Source organism: Cyrtonyx montezumae, unplaced genomic scaffold (assembly GCF_038088225.1).
Source record: "Cyrtonyx montezumae isolate F1298 unplaced genomic scaffold, pur_monq_1.0 scaffold_2, whole genome shotgun sequence".
NCBI lineage: Eukaryota > Metazoa > Chordata > Aves > Galliformes > Odontophoridae > Cyrtonyx > Cyrtonyx montezumae.
The window spans coordinates 24479218-24506083 of NW_027071936.1; the positions used below are offsets into that span (position 1 = coordinate 24479218).

Consider the following 26866-nt stretch of genomic DNA (forward strand, 5'->3'; position numbering starts at 1 on the left):
CCTAGACCAGGTTTCAAAGGTAGGTGTCCATGAGGGTCTTGAATCAGAGAAGGAAGCTCCACAACCTCTCTGGACAGCCTGTGCGAGTGCTCCATCACCCTTACCTGAATTTTATTTTTTCACCCTTACTTGAAATTTATCAGAAGTGAAAGTGTCACTCCATTTGCTATATTTAACAACCCTGGGAATGTTGTAATGAAGCATCCTGAGGGAGACAGGGCTGCTGGTGGGATCACTAAAAAAGAGGAGACACCTTTAAGTGTCACCAGGGGAGGTTCAAGTTGGGTATTAGGAAAAATTCATTCTCAGAAAGTGGTGAGGCACTGTCATGGGCTGCCCAGGGAGGTGGTAGCCACCATCCCTGGGGGTGTTTGAGAACTGTGGAGATGTGGCACTGAGGGATGTGGTTAGTGGTTACAAGTGGCGGACAGGTTGATGGTTGGGCTAGATCTTAGATGTCTTTTCCAGCCTTAATGATCTAAAGAAAGGGAGGTACAGATGGGTAGGACTGTGTAACTGCCTCCAACGCTGGCTGAAGGAGCTCTGGATGATGCCATTTCATGCAGAAACAGCAGCCAGAGGCATGTGTCTACAAGCATTTAACAATCCTTGGGACAGTTTTTCTTTCATTGGTGAGAGACTTGATACTTACACATAGCTTCATATGTAAATGGTGAGCTCTGATCCAGCCTATGGTACTCATTTGGAGGATGCTGGGCAAGCCCCGTCCCCTCATGCCGTGGGGACGGCGAGAGAGGCAGAGCAGCTCTCAGTGCGGCAACCAAGGCGCTGCAGCATCCCTCGCCCTCCCTTAGCCCCGCCTTGGACCTCCTCCCTCGCTCCCTACCGCCGGGCTGCGCTCCGCCCGGAGGCGCCGGGGCGAGGTTTGCGGCTCTCCGCCTCTCGCCGGCCCCGCTGCCGCGGGAGAGCAGCGTCTTCCAGGAGGAGCAGCGGCCGCCTGCAGGTAGGTCCGGAGCAGCGTGTACGTCTGTAGTTGCGGTACGGGTGGGACACGGTGCGGGGCACCATGCTGCGGCAGGTGGGGGCCGGAGGTGAGACCCAGCTCTTTGTGAAAGCTGACAGAAAGTGCTGATGGATCAGGTGCCGGTTGACCAGGGGCTGGTGTGTCAGGAATTGGATTCCCATCGGGAAGGATTGTGTGCTGAAAACCTGGAAGTTTCTTTTCGTACGCTTGTTTAACTGGTGGTGAAGGCAGGAAGGAGCTGTGCGTGGATTACGTTGCCAATTTATGCTGTAAATATCGTATTACAATTTTAGAGCTGACAGTATCAAGCAGGTGGGTGCTTCCGGCTGCTTTTTGCTATCTGGGCTCTTCTGTTTTTGATGTTCACCTTGGAAAAGTTGCTACCAAGCTTCATGCTTAAATCTCAGTAGAACTGGTGCTCTCTGATCAGCTATGAAAGTTAAGTAGCATTTAGGGCAGAAGATGCTCCTCTCTGCTTAATGGCAGGGATGCTTTGTGGCTCTCAGCTTTCTGATGGCCAAGCACTAGGTGTCTCAGAGAGAGAAGAGGCTTAAGAAGCATCATATAGTTCATTGGCAGAGCTTTTCTTTCTGAATTGGAGGGTTTTGAATTTTTTTCTCTCTTTAGAATATAGAATCATGAAGGTTGAAAAGGGCCACTAAGATCACCTAGTCCAACCGTCAAACCATCACAAGTTTGAAGTCAGTCTGTGCTGCAGTGCTGGAGCGGTGTTTCTTTGAGCTGTTCTGATTTTAACAGAGTCATCGAGGGTAGAAAAAGTGGTGGGAGTTCTGCGAGATGACTTAGAAACAGATGAGTTTGTGGTAACACAGTCTTGGCATGGGTGTGTTCTTCCCACTGCATCCCTGTTCATTTTGTAGAGCTCCTTTCATTTGTTGTGATCCTTCTCACCCATTTGGAGAGATTAGTGTCAAAGCTCCAGCTCTGAGCTGTCAGAGGAGATTTAGTTTAAAGTACAGTCATCACAAGACAACCCTTGGGTTCTGGAGGTAAAGATGATCTAAGCTGTTTATTTCTTTGTATATTTTTGCAGTGTTCCTAAATGAAAAACGTATTCTGTCTAACTCAGCATATTTGTATTTTCCTCAGTCTACTGTTTTTGCTGTTCATTTGGACAGTACAGAAAAAACGTTCTCCTCTGGAATGGAGCAAATATGTTTCAGTGACAGAGGCAGAACTTTAGAATCCTTTCCAAACTGTTGGTGGGTGTGCAGGTGTAGTCTGCATGCACTGACATGTGGCCTTTGCTTGGTGTGGTTTTGTGGGACTGAGCCACATCGCCTAAAAAATACTTGGCTACAAAATGAGCTTGCTAACAAAAGTTCCAGAGTGCAGCTGCAGCAGGAAAAAAGATCTATGGTTTAGAGGACATGGTGGTGACGGGTTGATGATTGGACTAAATGTTCTTGGAGGTCTTTTCCAACCTTAATGATTCTGCGAATCTCTGAATTAAGGAAATACTCCTTCTCCAAAAGAGTGGTGAGATACTGGAATAAGCTGCCCACGGAGTCACCATCTCTGGAGGTGTTCAAGAGCCATGGAGATGTGGCACTGAGGGACAGGACAGGGTTAGTGGGTATGGTGGGATGGGTTGGTGGTTGGACAAGATGATCTTAGAGGTCTTTTCCAACCTTTATGATTCCATCATTCCATGTTTTACAACCGGGGGCCAAGACTACATCCAGACAAAAGCTGGTGTTAATTTATCCTCTATTACAGCTGCCATGAGAAAAAGCATTAAAGAATTCAAATCCCTACTTTGACAAACACGTGTGGGTTGCGCTCAAGTGTGCTGACCTTTTTAATTGGAAAATGGATGGGATCATGAAAACAATAGAGCTCAGTTTTCCTGCGTGGCCCTAAAATAGCAGAACATGACTCAGATCCACGTGCTCAGAATACTTTGGTTTTGATTCATTAAAATGCATCTTCTCTCCAGAGTAAAATGTTCCCTGTGTAACTTGCCCCTCCCACAGGGCCAGGTATTCTGCTTACACATTGTCACATTTGACAGTAGGGCCAGAAATACCAGGTCACACACCAATGGAATATAGCCTGGGACGCTCTGAGTTAGCTTCATTCAGTGCATCGATGCACTGAGATTCATAACCAATAAGACAGAGGATAAATATGCTTGAGTCAGATTGGGGAGTGGGATATTTTTGGAGATAATTGCTCTCACCAGTTACCAGGTCACGGGCTTTCTGCTTGAAAGCAGCAAGCTGACCTGACGGCACCTGCCCATCAGGGCTGTGAGTTGATCCTCCCATACGCATCCTTCAGAGACTGGAATGCTCTTTAACTGTGTTTATGAGCATCCTTTCACAACATAAGCTGGTGCGTGTTTGCAAAATGCCATATCTATTGCGTGTTGACCTGAAAGATGCAGACCTTTCGAAGGCAAGGAAACACATTGGTTGCAGAGCCCAAGGGTCCACTTTCCACTGAGACCCATTTTTGCTCTAGAATCTCTGTCTGATACCTAGCCAAGGTACAGAGATATCAGGCAAGTACTGCTGGCTTGATGAAGAACTGTGTTTGCTCCTAGCTGCCAGAATAGGACCATCCCTTTTTATCTTTAGCATACACTTAGGGAGGTGTGCTTGCTTGTTTGTCTTTGTAATCAGCAGAAACTCTACGCAGATTACTTTAAGCAACTGTATGTCTATAACTGCTGATAAAAATGCTGTACGATTCATGGAAACATCAGGTGTCACTAAATGGAAAAGTGGCATTTGATAATGAGGTTTTAGGTAGAACCAGTTAAATAAACTTCAATACATACTCTTATTTAACACAATTAGAGCTTGTAAATTACAACCTAGCTGTCTGTTATAGTTATGAAAGGGGATGATGTTCTCTTCTTAAGCATGCCATACGTTTTGGCATAAGACCAAGCCTGGATGTCTGCAAACAACTTTTGAATTCAAAATATGTCATGGTGATGGGCTGGATGAGATGATACTAGTGGTCTTTTCGAGCCTTAATGATTCTGTGATGTTTTGATGAGGCTGAGGAAGGAACCATGTCAAGACAGCTTCATGCTCATAGTTAGAACTATGCTCCCTGCATTAATGCACTGTGATGCACCTTCTGTGCTCTCTTGCAAAAAGGTTTTAGAAACTAATGAAAGGAGGCAACCCCACACTAATCCCTCTTTGTACTGTCAAGGAGAGGAATGCGGTAATGAGAAACTGAGTGACTCCAGTAAAACCACGTGAGGGGTTTTTAGCAGAGCCAGAAGGAGATCTGGGCTCTCAGCTGCCAAGTCTGGGCACTGAAATGATGCTTTTTGTGGATGTGTGTGTAAACAGATAGTTAGGAAGCTTGTTATCACTGTGAGCTGGTTCAGATCCACTCTTTGCCACTGATCCTTGTAGATGAAAGTCTGTTTTTTGGCCTCGGTCATCTGAGGTGGGTTAGGCTTGTGGAGGCTCATGTGCTCATCACATAAAATGGATTGTATCTCCCAAGGCTGTTGGGAAGGCCACGCCTAACTCCATCAACAGCATCAATTTTCTGTTTCTTCACTTACATGAAGAACAGAGCAGAGGCTGAGTTGGAAGCCTGTGGGAGGCATGAAGCGTGGTATGGAAATGATGGAGAGCTGGAGCTCTGATTCACTAGTGGGCCTGGCATAGCAGGGATGGCATCAGCTCCCAGCTGGCCACCCCACCCCACTCTCCGTTCCTTGACAGCTGAGCCACTGTGAATCACCTGCTGAATCACTGTTTTCAACGTGATGTTTTGAAGGAAATCATTGCTGCTGTTGGTTCTCCTTAAAACTCCTGACTGCAAGCTGCACGAGTTCATCAGCTGATGGGGAGCAGCTCAGCTGATGGATAGCTGATCCAACCCGTAGAGCTGTAGGGAGCTGGTGGAGGGAGCCTGACGGAACTGGTGAGCAGCTGCCTGCGTACAGAGGTGGGATTCATGGGTATTCTTCTTTTCCTCAGTGTTTTGACTTTTACGGCTGTAATATTCAGTAGTCTAAATAGAACATAGGCAATACTCATCTGTACTTCTCCGGGTGCAATTAGTGTGCCTCTAAAAACCTCTCTCAGCTTCAGCAAGTAAAAGAAAGTAGGAGGCTTTAGTAGTGTGCTTGAATTTTCTTTGCATTAAGTATGCTTGTGTTCTTATTTCAAAGCTCTGAATTTTGCCATCAGCATTTCCAGCTGATTTCCTAATGCTCTCTGTCGGACAGACATTAAAATGTCTGTTTTGCTTGATGATATGTGACTGAATTAAATGTAACGCTTAGGACTGAAGCATACATATACAACTTGTGCATTGGTTTGGTTTAAAAGAAAGTCCATTTTTTTTTTTTTTTTTTAATAAGGAAATATATCTTAGAACATTAAAAAAGAGTGTTTTTTTTTTTTTTTTTAAACATGATTCCAGCATTGGTTATCTACTGAAACTTACTTGATTTCAGTCCAGCTGTCTACTTGTAAATTTGGGAAAGAAGGAGTAGCTTCATGTGTTGTCTGCTGTTAAAGATGGGTGGTATTTCATGTCATGCTTTGGCCGGTCTGATGCCTTTGTGCATGCTTTTCCATTTAATTCACTCTGTGAATCACTTGAGCTTTATAGGAATCACCATGGAGTGTGCAGTGGTCTAAACTTTTGTAGACTCTTTAGATGCTTGTGGCATATTCCTGCTGTGTAAATCCATCGTACTGCTAACAGATACTTGGGTGGCTCATGTTCTAAACCTCTCCTCTAACACAGGAAAAAAAGCAGAATGTTGAGCTGTCAAAGAGATGTACATATTGAAACAAAAGCATTAATGGCAGAACCAGTCTTGTCTTGAGCTAAAATGGAAGAAAAATGTTAAAGGGGCTCTCACTGCTGTTTCTGCCCCATGAAAGCAGAGCACAGATAAAGGGTGCAAGGGGGGTTGATCCTTGAGGTGAAGACCTTCAGCACATCAGCACCAGGAAGAGCTTCTTGGTTATCTTCCATTTTCTGTCCTTGCAGACTGGGAAATTCAAAGAACGCTTAGTGCTCCTAGGATTCTAGAGCCTCAGTTTCGAGTGACTCAGGCTCTGTCTAATTACTGTGCCAAAGTTCTCATACGTGAGCTATCAGTCAGCAGCAGTGCATCTGACCTTCCCACATATCAGCTGGCTCTATTTTTAAAAAGAATGAAGAAAGCATTCCTTTCTGCTTTCAGGAGGAAAATGCCTTTTATTGCAATCCACTTCCTGGTCTGTTGGGTTTTTTGTGTTTGTTTTTGCTTACTGACATTTTTCATTTGCAGCCTGTTGTTTTCTGAGCAGTTTTTAGGTGAACTTTACAAAACTATTTGCCCTCTAAAGTTTTTGTGAAAATGAAGAAGGGGCTCGAAGCTTAGTCTGGTTTCTTGTGCCAGCCTCTTAAAAGATACAGCTAATTAGAAGTGTTTCTGAAATATTTCTCAGGAGGACAACACGTAGATGAAGGAGCTGTAAGTTGAAGTCATATTTTTGTTTTGCCATATAGTTCTGTTAGGGAAGAATTGCAGGAAACAAAATTTGAGCAAGAACCATTTCATGATGGTTTCCATGAGTAAGGTGTATGAAATGCTGATTGAGGAGTTTTCAGAGTTCTTATCTTTATAATAGTTTGAGCTGTAGGATTTCACTTCACCTTTCAGATGCTTTGTAAACAGAGCAAACACACCCAGGTTCTATGGAATGCAAAGGGTGGCCTCTGTGTGTGGTATGCTTTGTTCTGGGAAGCCTGGATCAGTATATAAAAAGCAGTACAGTTTTCACCAGCTCTTTTGAAATACTTAGGACTGGATGTTGCTGCTGAACTCCTAAACCAGGCTTCATTCCTATACCTTGCACCGAGGCTTATTCCATTTTGCTCGTGCTTTTCCATCTTAGCACAGGCTGTTAAGATTCATTGTCTTTTGCTTTCCTATGTCCCAAGTTTATAACGGCCTCCTTTAAGAATAGCTGGGGGAGAGTAATCTTTCTGTATTTGTGGTTTGGGGTTTCTGACATGTATGCCAAAGCAGCTCTGTGGGGATGTGATTGCACGTTTGAGGTTATTGTATAAGGAGGTGTGCATAAGTCACATAACAAATGCTGTTTGAAGTCAGAGTGATCTTGGACATTAGGGTCCAAGGTGTCACATTGTCCATAATGATACTGATTGTGGAAACTGTTTATTTCTCTTTCTACAATGCACAGTTACTGACTCCTCTCCATCACAGGAAAGTGTCACTTGTGGAGCCAGGAAATTATTCTACTGCTCTTTCCTTCAAGTCAGATCAAGTTGGAATTTAATAATAATAACTCATAAAAACCTACACTTCTTTCCTTTTAAAACAAGAGGTGAAATAAATGAAATGAGAGACAGCAAAAGGGTCCAGGTACTTGAGAAACCCTGCTGGACAGCCACATGTGTTGTATGAATCATCTTGTTGGCTGTGCTATATTTATCTCTGTCACACTTTGATATCATCCCTTTTCATCACATGGAGAACGTGTCCTGGCTCTTGTTCACTTACAAGTGAAATGCTCAGAGTCCAAACCTGGGGCATACAGAACATCTCTTCCCTAGTGCAGCCTGGCATCTCGCTGAAGCAGAACTGAGCAATCTCCATCCAGCAGCTTCCAGAAATAGACAGCAAACAAGTAAGCCAATATGTGCCTTGCAGGGCCATCTTTTTGAAATTTTATTTTAGTGTTATGATTCAGGATATCTGTAAATGGCCTGAGGATGTTTTTCTTTTCTCTTGATTCAGGCTCTAGCAGTCTCTCTGTGCCTCAAATGTAGTTTTGTCTGAAAAAAAAAAAAAAAAAAAAAAAAAGAAAAAGATCTGTACAGTTATAGGAGTAATTTTACTAAGAGCTAGAGGACTACAAACTTCAAAAAGGTCTCATCCCTTCAGGAGTTAGTTATTAGAATTATGCACTGCCTGCTGCTTTCATACAGAAAATCTGGTATTTTAGTGAGGAGTAATATGTAGTGTGCATGTGAACATAAAGTTGGAAAAGACCTTTTTGCGATTCTTGCTTGTTTCGGTTCTTACTGTGCCAGAAATTAGTGGTATGGTAGAAGTGGGGGCTTCTTCCCAACTGCTTTATCACCTCAGCCTTTGGTGAAGTCAGTTACTACCTAATTCTATGCTGTTTGGTGATGGTTATACAAAATCGTACAACCATAGAATCATTGGAGTTGGAAGGAACACTTAAAGGCCACGTAGTCCACCTGCCATGCAATAAACAGGATCAGCTGCATCAGGTGCTCGGAGCCCATCCAGCCTGACCTCAAGTGTCTCCAGGGATTGGGTATCCACCACCTCTCTGGGCAACCTGCGTCAGTGCCTCACCACTCATACTGTAAAAAAAAGTCTTTCTTATATCCAAACTCAATCTCCCCACTTTTTGTTTGAAACCATTTCCCCTTGTCCAGTCAAAACAGACCCTGCTGAAGAGTCCCTTTCCTGGTCAGTCCTGCACCTTGCACTCTTAACATTGTAACATGTATTTCCTTTATATTTCCTTCCTATGATTTACTTCTCCCTAGTTCATCAGGCTGGCAGGAACTGAATTCCCTGGCTGAACAGCTGCACACAGTAACTAATGTGACTTTTCAGACACACTCTCTGATTTTGATGCAAATCTCTGTTGGCATCTTGTGAAGCGGATTACTCTGGGTCATGCAGGGCAGGAGCTCCTCTCCTATCCCTCTCTCTGTCCTTGCAGTGGAGTTTGGCTTTCCCTTACTGTTTACTCACTGAATCCCTTGGTCTTGTGCTGCTCTGAATGCCTCTGTTGTGCAGCCACGCTGCCAGCATCAGGGAAGCTTTGGCTCTCAGGTCCCCAGGAATCTAGCTAATAACTTAATAGCTTCTCGTCCCTACCCAGCTCTCTCTGCAAAGTGCTTTGTTGTGAGCTGGGAGCACACAGATGGCAGAGTGCTGCTTATCTCCAGGCTGTTACACTGGGGTTATTCACAGAATTGGGTGCCTTTACAGAGTGAGGTTTGCTGAGGTCTGCAGCTTTAGAGAACCTTTTCCACAAATAGGATTTGATACAATGGAAAGAAAAGCAACAGCATCTGCACTCACAATAGTGGCTTGGGGGCACTACAGCTTTTTTCAGACATGCTCTGTAGGAATTATCTCTTACTGCTGTGTGCAATTGACCCAAGATGTGATAATGTTTCTTGTTTTTTTTTTTTATTTTTTAATTTTTACTATGATCCCATCATTTGAGTGCAGATCACCATCACACCTTTTGATAATTCTCTCTTCTGTGTGTGTCTCTCTCCAGGAAAGGATGCCACAGACACCTCCCTTTGCAGCAATGTTTGACAGCAGCGGCTACAACAGGAATCTGTATCAGTCAAAAGAGGATGGCTGTGGAGGGCTCTATTACCACGACAACAACCTCTTGTCAGGATCTCTGGAAGCTCTGATCCAGCACTTAGTGCCCAATGTAGATTACTATCCTGATGTAAGTATGAGATGTTGGAACAGAAACTGGACGTGAGAACAGAACAACTGTCATTTACAAGTTTTTGTACAGTCCAGATGCATGTGTGCCTTGAAATTTTGTAATATATCTTTTAGAAAAGAAGAATGATACCAGGAGGTCTTGGGGACGGGATGTCTGAAGGATGAGTTATGTCACTTTTTGTTGAAAAACTGTGGCTGAAGACATAACTCTGCTTGATTCCATAGATGAATCTACAATTCCAAGACAGGACCTTTACAGCTCCAAGACAGAACTGTCCTTAACCTACTGGTTATCTATTAAAGCTCAATGTAAAATTTCAAAATGAAGCTACTTACTTCTGATTAGTCAAACATGATATATTTGAAGCTCTGAGAACTGAAACATTGTAGATTTTGTGATGGGTGTCATAAATGCTAAACTACTAGTAGCCGGGGAGTGGACTGAATAATTTGAATATGCATCTCACAGTGGGATCAAATAATTATATATGGAAGGCCAAGGCAAAATAAGGAACCTTTTCTGCTGGTCCCTGAATGAGTTACTGTTTGTTCTGTAAAACTAAACATTCTGTGAAGAGTGATAGCTTTATCTAGAGAAACATGGGAACAAACAATATCTGTAAGTGTAGACTGGACTTGTAGCATGAATTTCGTTCTCTCGTTAGGCTAGGAAGATTTATGCCATAGGGCACTGGCTCTTGCAGAGGTGTACTGCAGAGCAAGGGAGATGAGCTGAGATTCTGGGTAATTTCAAGTACTAGGATTGTAAGAACACTGTGTACAAAAGCAGAGCTAAACCAGCCCAGCCCTCCTCATTTTGGTTTAATCTTGCCTAATTTGGCTCAAGCATGATGGCACAGCACTGAGGCTGGAGCAATGGCAAGTGTTCAATTAAGAGATTATTGCTGTAGTAATAGCACTTGGTGCAGCCAAATGCAGTTTTGTTCTGCAGATACTAAAATGATTTGTCAGGAGTAGATTTTGAGAAAATACAAAACGATGGTGATTTACCCCGTGATCTTTCTCTTGTTTGCAGAGGACATACATATTCACCTTTCTTCTCAGTTCACGCTTATTCATGCATCCATATGAGCTTATGGCCAAAGTTTGCCATCTGTGCATTGAGCAACAGAGACTAAGTGAGCCTGGCCAGGACAAGGTAATATCATTTGCTCTGAGAATCTGACCTTTAGTCACTAACATCTTTGGGAAATCTCCACACTGTTCAGCCCGTCCTGCATGTTGCTGCTGCTGCACTGTTCGTATTTTACCAATACAAGGGATAGAAATAAAAACGATGGCTGTTAATGACTCATGCTGCAATGATTGCTTTCGTTTCAGCGTTTCAAACATATTAATGTGTAGTGTCAAAATGTTGGAAAAATCAATTAAGCGCATGAATGGGAGTTGCACTGACATGTGCATTCTTGTTTCAGTCTTTGTGGAGTGGCTTAGCTTGCTGGCCACTTGCATGGGAATGCATTTTTTTCCTTGCGTTCATATAATAGATAGTGGAAAGGAAACAGAATGTGGATGTTGTCATAGAACCTCTTAGCCAGTAGAAAATAACACAGATTAAATTAAGATACTTGAATCCTTGCCCTGGCTTTTCCCTATGATGTATTGTACATACATACATAAGTGGTAAATGATGCTTACCACTTCGATAGTTGATAGCCATAAATTATGGAACCACTAATGTATGTCTTGCTCTGTGACATTCTAATATCAAAGGGAAAACACGTGGACATAGATATTCTAAGATTTTCCAGTTACCTGGGACCTACTTTCCAACACATTTAAGCCAATGAGTGTCTTTTCATTGGTCTTAATGGGTATTGACTCTGGCCTGTAATCCAATGAAGTTTTAAGTTAAGCTTAAAAAATTAACTGACCTTCATACCCTTACGCTTTGTTGTATCCTGCAGAAAGGAATTCTATTTCTTTTGGGTTAGCTGTGTTGTGTATTGCTCCTCCACGTAATGTTCCTCTGTATTTTGAACTAGAACCGAATAAGAAAAATTGCTCCAAAAATCCTGCAGCTCTTGACAGAATGGACAGAGACATTTCCCTATGATTTTCGAGACGAAAGAATGATGAGAAACTTAAAGGAGTTGGCACAAAGAATAGCCAGTGGTGATGAGGTAAGTTGCCTCTGAACAAAGTTATTGGACAAAGCGCTTTGATATTGCACATTTGTTATTGTTAATAACATGGTATGGCTCTGGGAGATTAAGCTAGCTTGTTATGATGGTTCTTGAAGGCAAAAAGTGCTTTCCCATACCTAATCTAAAAAGAAACTCTATAGGAAAAGCAGATCCTCTTCAAAGCAGAGGCAGGGTTCACCCCATCCCTAAAACCATGAAATAATCACACAATGTGCAGACACGCATAACTTTGTGGAGGATTATATTTTTCATTTTTAATATTTTTGCTTGAAAGAATTAGGAAGTTTTGCACACTTGGAAATCCCTATCTGTGTGGTGTGGGTAGCATTTGCCTGAATCAGGCCTCTGATCTTTATGTCAGTGGAATAGTTATTGCAGGCTTGGGAAAAAGTTTTGAAAGAAAAACTGGATCAAGAAGAATCATCTTGTGTTTAAAGGACTTAGTCTGTTGTATTCCTTCCTCTGAAAGTGGTGAGTGAGGAAATCACTTCATTTTTTCTAAGTGCCAGTTCTCAGGCTGAAGTAAAGTTTCATAGAGGTCTTATGAAATGCTCTGCTGCTTAATTGGTACTTGTCTTTTAAATAGTGAAGTAAACTCTTTAAAGGAGTGAAATAAACTCAACTGAAATTCAAGGCTTATTTTCACTGAGTGGAAAGGCAGTTAATGTTTTGATAAGCATCTCAAGTGTAGCTGGCACAACATTAAGATTGCAAAAGACATTGGAGAGGCATTTGGAAGAGCTGTAAACACAAAGAGCAATTGCTAAATGGCATTATGTTTCTAGCCTTCCTCAGCTTAATGTTACATACATAAGCTGTTAAATAATGATATGGACAAGGCATCAAACAGCCTGTTAACAAGCTTTGGTAGGTAAGCTCTACTGGGAGGAGTTGTGAGTGCTGACAAAGCCTGAAAAGACCTTGAGAGACTGTAAATAAGGGTGGAAACGAATGAATGTAGAACGATTTGGAAGCTGAAATATATTTCTGTTTTGTGAAAGGGAGGAGGAACAAAAGAAGAGAAATAAAGGGACTGAGATGTGGTATGAAGTATAAATGAAAAAGAGCAAATGCAAGTTTAGAGTTACTGCAAGATATCTCTAAAGGAGATTTTGGATTGTAGATGGGGTAGGTTTGCTTTCGCCATGGGGCATCTTTCCCACAATGTTGCAGTTTCTTGGTATTCTTTTAATAGCAAGATAAAGAACTGATGTTCAGACTGAGGAAAAGTAGTAAAATGAAAGATCATGTACTGAAAAGAAAGGCAGAAGCTTGACAAGCTACTAGAAAATGATCTGTGGGCAGCAGTCTTACTCTGACTGGGAGCTAGAGATTTTTTCTAGCTTCCATGCTGCATGTCTGTGACTCCAAGTTTTCCCTTAGAGCAATAAGGGAGAAAGCAAGTGTTTGGGGAGTAAAGGAGAAAGCAGTAAATTGACATGCTTTACTGTGAACTGCGTGTAACAGCAAATGGCAACTTCCTTGGCCCCACTTTTCTGTGAATTGCTTGGATTTGTTTTTGTGAGTTATTACTTTGAAGCATACAGATAAATCAGTGTAGCCTGTTACAGTTCACCTGTCTTTTACTTGTAGCTTACTATTCCACTTTCTGAATTATTGTGCTCCACTGCTGTTAAGAGCTACAAGTGACAATCCAGCTAAAACCATTCACAACATTAAGATTGCTCTACCAAAAAAATCTGTAGGATATTGAAGCATGATTATTAATTTCTTAAAATATATATTTTTTATTTGATTTCTATATTTCATTCAATTCCTGACATTTTTGTCTTGCTGTGTCCTGAGAGTTCATGGTTGTGAAATATTTCCAGATATTGTTCTAGTCTCTTACTATTTATCTGACCTTTGTTTCAAGTTAAGCCTCATGAAGTTTTTCACATCAGTCATTGCTTCTGGTTACCTGATCAGTTCCATGAAAATGCTGCTCAGTGTCTTTTTCTGGAAAAACACTTGATGGGTAGATGCAAAGCCACATCAAAGCCACTCCTGTGCTGTTCAGTCCACAAAAGTTTTAAAACATAATTAAATATCAGTGTTGTTCCTTTTACTAGCAGCTACAAAACTTGCTAGGTATGGTACAAATAGAGAGGGGTGTACTTAAAAATAAAAAAAAGCTTAAATTTAAATGAAATAAAATAGGCTAGAGCATAGGAAGATTTAATGGTGATAATCCTGATTTCACAGCTCTTGTTGTTGCATTGATGTAGGAACTAAGAGACAAGTTAGTCGTAAGGAGTCATAAGGTTTCCAAATAAACCGAAATGTAAACTTCTTTAAGCATCATCTACCAGGAAAGAGGGGTTCATTTAAGAATTCAAGGAACAGGATAGGATATTTCAGGCTAAGAGCTCAAGTTGCCTTGTTTCTGTTTGGTCATGCTACACAAGAGTTCAGGTAGTTCAGCTTCACAAAATCATCATTTTCCTACCTAGTTTCATTATCAGTTCAGATGAGGTTCATTGGTTTTGTTTGAAGATTAACCCACTGATTGTTAGGTGATTTCCAAACAAGCCAATATTCACCCAAAGAGGTTTGGATGCATTTTTTATCTCAGTCACTTAGCAGATGAGTAGGAATATTCTTCATAAAGATCTTACATTGTACTTCAAAAAAAAAAAAAAAAAAGCTGGGAAAGGAAAAAGGCCAATAAGGAACATTTGTCTATAGAAAATCAAAACACATAGAAACCAAAATGCAATTATTTACCACAGAACAAGCAGAATTCAGACTTGGTTGAGCACTACTGACCTCAAGAATGAATTTGATCCAAAATAGTGCTGTTTATTTGGTTAAATTTGGAAATACTTATAGCAGCTGTGGAGAGAAGGCTGAATTCATTACAATATGGGAAAAGTTCATGCATTTGATCACACAGTATTTTGCTGCCAGTAGGTTTTGGATGCACATTTTTTCAACTACTTACATTTTCCATCAATAGCTGTAGGCTGGTATCAGGAATTTGGGAGAGGGACCAGTGTGGGGGGATCTGTTACAGAGCTTTACATCAGTATCAGTCCTCTTTGGTGTCATGCAGATTTTAATACTGTCTTCCATCTTGAGAATATCTCTTGATTGTTTCATGTCACAGATGTATCGTAAGAATGTCCAGCAGCTCCTCCAGAACCTGCTTCGAAAACTCGCGACTGTTAGCCAGTATGAGGAAGTACTTGCAAAAATCAATGCAGCATCCACAGATCGCCTCACAGTCTTAAAGACCAAGCCACAGTCCATCCAGAGGGACATAATCACTGTCTGCAATGATCCCTACACATTAGCTCAGCAGCTGACACACATAGAGCTTGTGAGTTTTTATTTTTTCCAGTGTGATTTTATCCTCCTCCTTTTGAAATGCAAGTTAACGGAGGATCTGACTTGATTGCTTGTGTGTTTTATTTAGGAGAGACTTAATTATATTGGGCCAGAAGAATTTGTCCAGGCGTTTGTACAGAAGGATCCTTTGGATAATGACAAGGTAATGAGGAGATCTGGAGCAGCTCTGAAATGTGACATGTAACAACCTAAATTGAAATGCCCTGTGAACTGCAAACAAGGACCAGCAGAAGCAAACTTTAAAGTGAACATGCTTTAGTGTTCATCTTAATAATTTTATTTCATCAATGCTTTTTCTTCCTGGAGCATGTTTCCGGGAGCCTCAGAACCCAGCAAACAAATTGCATCAGTCTAACTCATTTACTGTTTTATTTATTTATTTTTACTTAGACTAAGGGGAAACTTAATCCTGTGAATATTTTCTTCCAGTGACCTTTGTGATCTACAGCACAAAGCTGAGTTTAACTGGCTTTCACATTAGTCACTTTTAATACCTGCTCTTCGTTTTATTAAACTGAAGGTAGAGCAGTCATTAAAAAAAAGCAGGCAGTGAGTTCTACATCAGCATAAGATAAAAGACAAAGATGTGTGTTTTTAGCTAACTGCTAGAGTTATCTCTTTGGCTACTGTCTTCAAGATTGTTTATGCTCTTCAAATTGTATGAAAGGATGTCAGCTAACACTAAAATTACCATTCAGCTAACAGGTCCCTCTTGAGCAAATATTGTAGTAAAAACTGATAATTTTCCTCTGCAGAACTGCTATGGAGATAGGAAGAAGAGTCGTAACCTGGAAGCATATGTGGAATGGTTTAACAGGCTCAGTTACTTGGTTGCAACAGAAATCTGTATGGTGAGCAAGGACTATTTCTGCTAAAATGTTTTGTGTAAACATCAAAACTGTGGAGTCTTTATTGCTGTGGTGATGTTAGCTCCTCTCAGGACAGGAATGGGTGTTGTTTCTTTTGGGGCTGTGTTAGTGCTGTTTCCTGATAAGAATCTTAAGCACATGTATTTCTTGCAGCCTGTGAAAAAGAAGCACAGAGCAAGAGTGATAGAATATTTCATTGATGTGGCACGTGAATGTTTTAACATTGGGAACTTTAACTCCTTAATGGCTATTATTTGTAAGTATGCGTCCTCGGATGTGTTGTCCCTGTTTCATTCTGGGTAAATGAAGTGAAGTACTTTCTACAGATGCCTGCTTCTTTGGGTGCAGTTGGGAGGGGAAATGGCAGCAAACTGCTAAATGATATTGTGGTATTACCTCCGTAAGAAATTATTTACTTTTTAGTGTACATCACAGAAGTTTTTACTGCAGCTCTTTAGAGGTTCTATGTTATTTCTAGCACCACAAATATCTGAGCAGTTTGAAAATTCCACACCTTTATAACTGGTAGAAAATTACTGGGAGTATTTTTTGAAATGGGAAAGCTTCCCAGATACATGGAATTTTCAATTAAATGTGTGAAAGGTAGAGCTGAGAGAATTTAGCTTTTTTACTACTTATTCATGTTTATCAGGACCACATGAAATCATGTTATAGTATTTTGTTAGAGCTTTTCTTTTGCAAAACATGCTGATCTTTGTTTCCAATGTGTTTTTACCACTGGTCTTTCAACAAAGAAGTCTGACTTCTGAAAATATGTATTGCTAGTAGCTCTTTTGCATTAGAAATACTTAACAGCCTTAAATAATCTCAAAATCTCCAAGATGTTAAAATGTTCCAACAATTTTTCTATATCCAGCTGGCATGAACATGAGTCCTGTCTCTCGATTAAAGAAAACATGGGCAAAAGTGAAGACAGCCAAATTTGATATTCTTGAGGTAAGTTCAATCAATACTTGGAGATATGGCTGTTGTTAGAATGCTACTTTCAACTGCTCTGAAGTGCAAGTTTGGCTGCTTTATGGCAAGTTTAATTTAGTATATATTTGCTCTTAATAGTGTAGCCATCAGGAGCAGGGAGACGCTGTCCTGCTGCACACAGCTCTGGTGAGGTCACATCTTGAGAAGTCTGTTTAGTTTTGGACCCCTTAGTACAAGAAAGACATTGAGGCCCTGAAGTGTGTCCCAGAAGGGCAGTGAAGTTGCTGAGGCATCTGAACAAGTCTTCTGAAAAGTGGCTGAGGGAACTGGGGTTGTTTAGTCTGGAGAAGAGAAGGCTCGGGAGAGACCTTATCACCCTCTACAACTGCCCGAAGGGAGGTTGTGATTACAGCTGACCTGTTCTTTTTCAACATGGAAGGAGTAAATGGAAGTAATTGTCTTTTTACTTCCAAAACCCACCTTCTAAATGTCAGTCCCATGATTAAAATAAGTAACCTCTTGAAAGGTAGATATGTAAGAGAAAATGAAGCTTAACTGTGAGGTGGCTGCTTTGTCCATTCAGTGAAATTGTTCTTGATGGATTGCCAATTAGTTTCAGGTAGCAGAGACCTTTGGCAAAGATTGTGTAAAGACAGAAATACATGAATTTTTTATCTACTCAGGAAATTATTTAAAACCTAATTAGCTTGGTCTAAATGACAGTTGTTTAACTCTATAAGCAATATAGAGACAATGTAATGTTCATGACACAAGCATGAGGTGTTTATTAATTTCAAGAGAGTTGACTTGTGCTCTGACAATGGATTAAAACTTGACAGTTGTAGCCACACTTGCTTCCTGCACCCTTGGGTGGGAGATGACCTTTTCTGTGTCAGGGTTGACTGCAAAGCTCTTTATCAGCTCTTAATGTCACAGACCTACTTCATTCAAACTAATTATGCAGGCTGGGCTCTCCTGGTTAAGAACATGTTTCGTGATCTGTACAGTCATCCTGACCACTATCAGGTTTAGCTGCCTCACCTTCTGCCATTGCAGCTGAGTCAGCTCTGAGAAATCTGCGTACATAGGAAATGCAGAATACTGCTGCTGAGACCCATTGTTATATTAGTTCACAACTTTGGCTTTTGAGTTAAAGACAAGCTACTTTATTGATGGAGAAGAAAATAAAATGTCTATGATGCCTGCCTTTGCTTTCCTGCTGCTGACTTGTCCTGAATCCCTTCTTGTGTTGAGTGACTATTTTTTAAAATCATGCTTCTTTTCTGCTTGAAAGAACAGATGTGGAGATGCCCCGGTCCTTTAAAAGGCTCTACTTTAAAAGCTCTCGCTTTATAGAACAGTTGCTCAAGTGAAAAAGTGTTGTGTCTGGTGATGACACTGGCTCACTGAAGCTCATTATTTACATTTCTTCATGCTTTGTAGCATCAGATGGACCCTTCTAGCAATTTTTATAATTACCGGACTGCTCTGCGTGGAGCCACCCAAAGATCCTTGACAGCTCATAGCAACAGAGAGAAGGTATGATTACAAATGACTTGACAATGGGCAGAGATGAAATAAGCTTGTCAAGTTGCATGGTAAGCTTTTGTCTGGGGATTCTGATTTTCAGAGGTGCTGATAATTGCTGAAAGAAGGATAAGGAGAAGTGCTTATTAAAATGCTAGAGGACAAACTGGACACGGGAAGAATAACTGGTGGCTTCAAAGAGACCACTGGGCGTCTTTCAGTTTTAAATGGTTTACAGTTTTGGGTGCAAAAGCTTTAAAACCTACTAAGGAAAGAAAGATATTCTAAAACTGAAATATAGACAGATCTTTGGTCTAGATTCCTTGGAGTTTCTTTCCTGTACAGCGTTAGATTGAGTATTAAATAGACTTTACAGTTTCTTACTGGAAATGGTGAGCTGAATCAGGTATTTGTGGGAAACAGTGAGTTAAAATCCCCTTTTGCAGATTTCTGGACTTGCTGCAAATTACTCATTAACAGGGGTGGCTTTTCTTCTCTTCAAAATAAATTAGAATTTGAGAAATTAAGTGGATTTGGTCACATGTAAATCCAGAATTTCAGTTGTAGTTCTTGTGAAGACGAGTCACCCATTCCTAGCTGCGACCCATAGAAGCAGTTGTTCATCAACTACCTCCTTTGAGAGTAAAGTGAGTTTTAAGACTTCAAAGTAAGAGCTTACAGATGGTGAAATGTTGCAGTGAAATCCTATTTGGAAGTAGATACGGTGACATTTGTTTTATTCCCAGTTGCTAAAAGGATGTGTGGCTATGCAAAATTTTGAATGCAAATTAAAATATAATCATTTGAAGGATGTAAGAATGTTGCAGTGTTCTCCAAAGAAGAAGAGTTTGATTTGTTCAGTCGGCAGCAAGTGCTCTGATTTGAGTCAATCAGTGCCAAGGCTTGCTTGAACTCAGGGAACTATAGTTCAAAAGTTATTTACTGTTTTTCTAAGCACACCTCATAGCCATACTGACACACAAACAATCAAGTTCCAACAAGTGCTTCATTTGTGACCTTGAGAGAACCACATGCCAAGAAAACTTCAAGATAATGGAAGCAGTTTGGCACAAATCTGGAAAGAAAACTATATGGACTAGTTTACCGTCCAAGGGAGATCTTTCTTCTTAGAGGAATATCACTTATTACAAAATGTAGCAAACATAGTATTTTTGTTCTGTGAAAGAAGAGAGGAATAATGCATATCTTAGTGTTTTGGTATTTTGCTTAACTTTTGTACCACCTGACTTCTCTTAAATGTCCTCTGTAGAGCAGTGTATTTTTAGTCAGCACCAGACTGAGAGTAATTTTGTTTTCCTTAGATTGTGATACCTTTCTTCAGCCTCTTGATCAAAGATATTTACTTCCTCAATGAGGGTTGTGCCAATCGTCTTCCAAACGGCCACATCAATTTTGAAGTAAGTAGACCACTGTGGCACCGAGTTGGGTTTTTGTATAGCATCAATCTCTTCAGCAGAAAACTCAAGGCAGATGATGATTCAGCTTCCACTGGATTCTAGAGTATAATTTGAGTGCACCTGTTTCTTCTCACAGGAGCAAGGAGGTAGTCAGGAAAGTGAAGATAAGGTGGAGTCTGAACATTTATAGAAACCAATTAAATAGTCATAGGTTTTCAGTGGGAAAACTCAGAACTTCTGCCCCGTGCTGGTCTAAATATTTCAAGTTGCAGATTTGTTCATATTCAACCAAAACTCATAGAAATTACTTTTTTGGGTCTTCTTTTGAACTCCAAAAGTAAAAGGCGAGCTCATCCTTGTCAAGATACATATGTGGCATTTTTATGTGTGAGTCACAGAATTGTGTGATATAGAAGCAGTGAAGGAGTTTTGAGTCATTTTGATAATTCTTTTGCCTTTGATTTCATGTTTCTTATCTGTGGATTACCCCATTATTTGTTTTTTGTTCCAAAGTGCTTTTTGTTCCAAAGACACCTGGGTCACTCACACAAAATTACAGTAATTTCATTTCTTGTAATCAGTCTTAATTAGCCTGGTTCTAAAGTTAGATGGTTTGATGGTCTGGAATGTCTCTTTCACAGAGAGTACAAGTATCCTTGAGGCATGTTAAACTTTAATTGAAAGAGCTTATCAATGAGTGACATCAGCACACTACATGGAGGATTTTTATTTTTGGCATCAATTTTCAGCAAGAAAACGGAGTGTTTCAAGTTGATTAACTTAAAATGGAACATCTGGATTTCCAAATGTCAGTGTTGAGGCATCTGTAGACTTGATGTGAAAATTACTAAATACTTCACTGTGGAACAGACAAACAATGAGTATCATCAAACATGAAAGTTGGGTGTAGAACTCTTGTCAGCTATATTAAAGGAAATTGAGTGCAGATCATGATGTGCTATTTATATTCATGAATAACAACAATTTCACCAGAGCAGAGGAATGGAAAGTCATTCCAGGTAGAAGAGGGAAAAAAAAAAAAAAAGAAGAGTCATTCAGTTAAGTCATGTTTAAAATCTAGGGAGCTCCCAAGCCTTGGACCTGGGAACTGGGATCTCTCTGCTCTTTAAAATATGTTCAAGTAAATAGTCCTCCACAATATATAACACCTTTTTTGTTTCCTGTTCTACTCTTGCAGAAGTTCTGGGAATTGGCAAAACAAGTCAGTGAATTTATGACATGGAAGCAAGTGGAGTGTCCATTTGAAAGGGATCGGAAGATTCTACAGTATTTGCTCACCATCCCAGTCTTTAGTGATGATGGTAAGAAGCCCTGAAATTCCTGCAGATCCAGTGTCACTGGCTGTTGCTTTGTCTCTGTCTTTGTCGGGTCATTGCTTCCTCCCAGTGAAGAAGGAATTTGACCTGAAACATCTTTGTCTGGAAAGTTTAAAAAATGCTTCTCTCTTACAAATAAGAGAGAAAATAAGATTTTTCTTTTTAAGCCCTCATGAGCTGTGAAAATTGACTGTAACCTTTTCCTTGAAATTGAATGAAAATACTTGATTCGATATACAGACCCTGTAAATATAATTTGAAGCTTATTTATATGGACTTTCAGGACACTTAAAAGGGCGCTGCTTGAGAAAGGAAACTGGGACTTGGATGGTTTCATATAAAGCATCGTGGCCTTAGGCTCCATTTTTCCTTTTGAGTGTTTTCTTCTACTCTCATGCTTTTCAGTTCTCACTGGCTTTTTTTTTTTTTTTTCCCCTTCTAGGCAGTCTTTGTTCTCATGCACTTTATGTTAGTATTGTCTGGATGTAATTATAAGCAATGTTGTGCTTTATGATGGGATTCTGGAGCCCTAATCTGAGGGATGGGTAATGTAAGCCTGCCTTGTTGATCTTCTAACTTCTATCCATTTTCCAGGGCAAGCAGATTTTTAAATGCCAGTAGATTTAATATATCATATTTGCTTGTGATTGCAGCACTTTACTTGGCTTCCTATGAGAGTGAAAGTCCTGAGAATCACATTGAGAAGGACAGATGGAAGACTCTGAGGTTTGTGTCAAAGGTTACTCACATCAATAAATAAAGAGAATAGGATCTGGAGCTAGCATCAAACAGTTAAAACCAAATGGCACGCTGTGTGTTTCAACAGATGGGGCCCAGCATCAGCATAAATCACTCTTTCGCTCTGGAACTCTTGGAGCGCAGTTTTCATCTGTAGCCCTCTCAAACCTTCTCTTCCTTAGAGGATGGGAATCAAAAAAAGTATTTGACTTTCTTAATTTCTTACATAACTCACTGTTGGAAAAAACTTTCTGAGCTTCAAAGAAATCTGATTTTCAGGCAGCCCTTTCTGAAGTACTGCATCCCTTTCTGCACCTAGTTTTTCAGAGAACACAAAGATCATCCTGAATCAAATATATTCATGAAACCAGGTAATGATTTAGGGCCCAGACTGAGAAAAATAAGTTGAATCAAATACTGGCTTAGCTTCCACTGGTGGCTGAATATAGATGAGTCAGCTCTTTCATTTTACTCATTTTGGAAAGATATGTGAACTGTTATGGCACTGTTTTAGCTTCTCCTATGTCAGTTTGTCAAATAAAAAAATGTGCTCGTGGCAGCAGAGAAAACTGATCACATGCATAGACAGAGACATAGAATTAAATAATATGTGCATTCCACACAGACGCAAGGTGGACAGAGAAAGTCTGTGGGCTAGTAGATCTGCAACAACGCCAACCTCAGTTTCACAGGATCCTTATCTGAGGCACTCTGAAACTGTCTGAGGAGATTTACATCATTCTAATAGTTGTTTTGTTCATGTTTCCCTCTTCATTTCAGGTCAACGCTTCTGGGCAGAGTCTAATGCATGGGATGGCTGCTGCTTCTGCTGTTGTTGTCACCAAGGGGCATGGCGTGGTTTATGCTTTTGTACACCGAGTGGCATTCAAAGTGATGAAAACTGTGCAGTCAGTTGAGATAACTTGTCAACAAAGATGAAACAAGTTAACTCAAGAACAAACAGGCAGCTTCTCGTATCAGATACATGAGATTAAATCACAGCCCACTCTCAACTTCAGTATTGGTTGAGGACAGCACTGACAGAAACCTTTGAAGAGCTCAGATGCCGCCCATGAATCATTTCACACCTGGATTGAATATTTTTTCCTTCTTCATGCTGGAACTAGCTGCTACAAGGACTCTACAGAGCCGATACGATGTTATGGAGAAGAAAAAAAATCACTGGTCTTTACAGTGGAAACCCAGGTCTGCATCGACTTCCTGATAAGCTGAAGATAACCAGGAACTCTGGTCAGGACTGCTATCAAGGGAAAGGACTGGACACAACGAATTGGCTGCTGGGGAAAGTTTCTCCCCACCACTGTAACGGTGGCTATTTTCTTTTTCCATTTTGCTCTTGAGTTGGCTGCTGGCAGGCAAACTCATTATAAGTTATTAAAAAAATATATAAAGTTATAAAAATTAAGACTGTGGTAGAACAAACAACTGCTCAAAAAACATAGTAGCTTTGTAGCATGGACTATTTTACAACTTGTAGAGAGGTTTTTTTCTTTCTTTCAGTTGTTTACAGCTAACCACTACATGCTACAGACATTCTCATTTTTACTATACAGTTTTGTTACTCTAATTTTCTGTATTTGACCTTCTTATATTAGGTTGAACACGCTGACTTTTCTAGAATGGCCACTGAGAAATGGATGTACAAATTATGTTGAAATATGAAAGTATGTTTTTAAGTCATTTTTATAATTGTGTTTTTGAAAGGGTAACAATGGAGAACACAATCCAGTTTGACAGAGTTAGCAAGATGCAAAACATGAAAACAAATGAAACAAAAAAAAACCCACAAGGATTCTTCCTAACTTTCCTAACTACATCTGTGAACAAAGAAGTCGCTCTTTGCTTTATGTTGTTCTGTGAAGTAACTCACTGTGTTACACACTGAATAAGTTTGTAGTAGCTCTGAATGTGTAGCCAGCCACTCTATGCTAGGAAGGACCGACTGGGGGGGAGGGAAGAAACTGTAGCTATAGATCACCCTGGATGTGAAATCACTAATCATAAGCAGATACTTGGCAAAATGGGTATTTGCAATTATCCTGCCACTGTTATTAAGAAAAAAAAAAAAAAAAAGAATAAAATATCTATTTGTTGCACTGCATCTGTTGAGTTTTCAGGTAAGGTTGATGTTTAAGTCAGTATTCTATCTATCCCTTTTCAGGCAGATATTTAACTTGAATTCTGTAAGAATGTGCTGTAGTAGCCTTTGTTAACAGGAACACATACTGCTGGAAATCAGTGAATTCCATATTCCACGTGCACCAGCTATGGAACTGCCCTCCCATTCAGTGAGTTAGGGTGAAGGGGGAAAAAGAGGCTGACTTTGAAAGAAGTCTGCTTCTTCAGTTCACACATGTATACACCAGCTGTCATCAGGTGAGGGCTATTCAGCCTTTCTCTCTACAATCCTCAAGGAGAAATAGCATTAAGCAGCATTCTCTAGAGAGCTGGCTTGTGTGGCAGGCTCTGTGCGGCTTCTGTTCCAGTCTTCAGTTTTTAACATCCCAAGCTACTGGTGTGTTCTCAAACCACTGATTTGGAAACAGGCAATAGTGCTTATCTGCAGCAAATGAGAGAAAAAGTGATCCTTGTGTAGCTATCCAGCTTCTAAAGGAAACAATGCTGCAAATTCTCAGAAAGGAGATGTTAAAATGACTGATTAACTGTATGGATTGAGTGTTCAGTCAGTACTTAAAATCCCTGTACAGTGCTGACAGATGTTTAGTGCTTAACAGGGACAGAAAAATCAGAGTATACCCTGTCAAATGACTCAGATGTAACATGGTTTTTTTTCTCTGTTGTGCAAGCAGAGGCAGAAACTGGGGGTCTTAAGGATCCGTTTAAACTTACCAGTTCAGAAGATACAAGATGTCCAGCTGTGCCCACAAGAGCAATGTCTGTCCCTGTTACTCAAATATTTTCTGTTTCTCCTTAGGTACAGCTTCATGGCAAAATCATGGAAGGAATTTTCAGTTGTATGCAATAACACACCAAAGCCTGTTTCAGGCCATCACCTCCAATGGAGCAAGCAAGTAGCTCTACCTCCAAGTGATTTCTTTGGGGTTTTTGTTTGCAGTCCTTCTAGACAGGCAAGCTGCCGTTCATCTTCTAAGATATTTTTTTCTAGTGAGTAACGTTCCCTGGAGCTTAGAGTGGCAATCCTGCATTAGTTGTGTGCAGTGGGACCTCTGGTGGACATCTGGTGGTATTTCTGAGGAAAGGTTTTTTGACGACAGGCTTTGGTCGTCAGCCAGATCCAGATGGTTCACTTCTACCGAGTAGCCATACCCTACACTGTATCTTACGGTCTCTGAGTCTTGTGTCATCAGCTACTTTTCAGTTTGAAAACGTCTGATAAGGATTTTCAAGGGAACCACCCTATTTTCCATCTTCTATTGTTAGCCTTCTGCTAGCACATATTGTTGTCAAAGAGTTAGGTTCCACATATAGGAAATGATCTATCAATTGCTAAAGTTGCAACTTCACTGGGGTCTTACTATTTCTCAGGGAATGCTGATGCTTTCTTGGCTATGCCTTTCAGAACTGGGCTATCTCCCACATTTTATTCCTGCCAACTTTCTCAAAATTGAATGAAAGTATGAAAACTAGACTAAAACAAAGCAAATGAAAACATCTACAGGAGAACTGCTCTAAGCCAAGGTTGGTAGAAAGACAGAAATAGGGCTGAGAGTGTGTCTGTCATTTCAGAGGGAGTGAGGCTCTACTGACACTTCTTCCCTAAATGGCTCTAGTTTTCATTCTCCAGAGAAGCAGCAAGCAGTGTTCCCTGATCCCCGTGTAAACCCAGTCAGTTCAACAATCAACAAAGCTAATACTGAGAAGCAAATTACCCCCCATTAAAAATATGTGAATGGTACAGTATTTTCTCAGATATCTCATCTGAAGCCCGAGCCTGAATTCAGAGAGCTGAACGTTAAGGGAATGTGATCTGCAAATCTCTTGTCAGTACAAGTGTCAGCTGTAACCACTGGAAGCCAAAGAAAAGGAAGAAGGAAATGTTTAGTGTACCATACTGTGATTTTATGCCTTGTTTATAATGCAGATCATCTCCATTCTCTGATAAAGCAGCATTAGGTTTATTGAGAAATTATATTTAATTTGTCTAAGCGAAAAATGATTCATGAGTCCTGGTAAGTGGTTGAGCTTTGTTTATTGCCCTACCTGTGGTTTTGGGACAGCAGAGTAGAAGGCTGTTTTTTTCTATGTTCTTTTTCAATTTGCATGGTCTTTCCTGTCCAATACATTTTGAAAAACACCGCCTTTACTGCTCAAATCAGAAATCTGACTTGCCTATCACAATATTCAAAGTTGAATGCATTTTCATTTTATTTTAGGATCTCAGTGACACCTTCTTTGTTCGCTGCATCCACCAGGGCTTGTAATTTCCCTTATTCACAAAAACAAAAACAAACAAAAAAAGTCTGTAACATTGTTTTGATTTTCCCATTGTTATATGACTTATGCAACTTTGCATCTGAGAAGTACACTTCCTATCATATTGCTAACCATCAACTGCAATAGGAGTCCAAACTTCAGCACTTCCAATGTAAGCAGAAGGCAAATTTTGCTGTAGAACTACTCCTTTAAGCTCACTGAACAGATTAATGGCTATGCTACATTTGTTGAATATCTGGCACAGCACAGGGCAGGAACTTTGGAAGTAAACTTAATACAAGTTGAAAATAAGTTTTGTGCCTTATCCTTGTTGATTCAGCTCTGGAGGAGAGATACCAAAGTATGTAGTCTTCATATTGCCTCTGAATCGTAGAACCATTAAGGTTAGAAAAGGAGTATAAGATAACCGGGTCTAACCACACACACATCCCCGCTATGCTTACTGTTCATGTCCCTCAGTGCCACATCTCCATAGTTCTTCAGCACCTTCAGGGATGGTGGCTCCACCACATAGCACTTCAAATGAATTCAATGCGTGGCTCACAAAGACACATTTTGAAATATGTGGGGTGCGGGGAGGGGGGGCATTATAGAGAGCCTTTTACCTTATTATTA

General features: G+C 40.5%; 1 protein-coding gene across 6 annotated transcripts; it reads left to right on the forward strand.

The window, feature by feature from the left end:
• Positions 1-949: 949 nt before the first annotated feature.
• RASGEF1B (RasGEF domain family member 1B) lies at positions 950-23610 on the forward strand. 6 transcript variants are annotated; one of them, XM_065736621.1, is made up of 14 exons: positions 950-964; positions 9283-9465; positions 10504-10626; positions 11474-11611; positions 14745-14957; positions 15054-15128; positions 15742-15837; positions 16009-16111; positions 16733-16812; positions 18238-18333; positions 19644-19739; positions 20938-21061; positions 21730-21802; positions 22595-23610. In XM_065736621.1, the coding sequence occupies exons 2-14, from the start codon at positions 9289-9291 to the stop codon at positions 22617-22619; spliced, it is 1419 nt and encodes a 472-aa protein (XP_065592693.1). In that variant the 5' UTR covers positions 950-964; positions 9283-9288; the 3' UTR covers positions 22620-23610. The 6 variants fall into 6 exon arrangements, with proteins under 6 accessions (XP_065592693.1, XP_065592694.1, XP_065592690.1 ...); XM_065736622.1 differs by lacking the exon at positions 950-964 and adding an exon at positions 1038-1052; XM_065736618.1 differs by lacking the exon at positions 950-964 and adding an exon at positions 1257-1297.
• Positions 23611-26866: the final 3256 nt, after the last annotated feature.

Bases quoted from the DNA above. Each gene is read 5' to 3' on its own strand.
- RASGEF1B (XM_065736616.1), top strand. From the start codon at position 9,208: ATGATCCCATCATTTGAGTGCAGATCACCATCACACCTTTTGATAATT. The intron at 10,627-11,473 runs GTAATATCATTT...ATTTTGAACTAG, and splicing joins GTGAGCCTGGCCAGGACAAG to AACCGAATAAGAAAAATTGC. The intron at 11,612-14,744 runs GTAAGTTGCCTC...TTCATGTCACAG, and splicing joins GAATAGCCAGTGGTGATGAG to ATGTATCGTAAGAATGTCCA.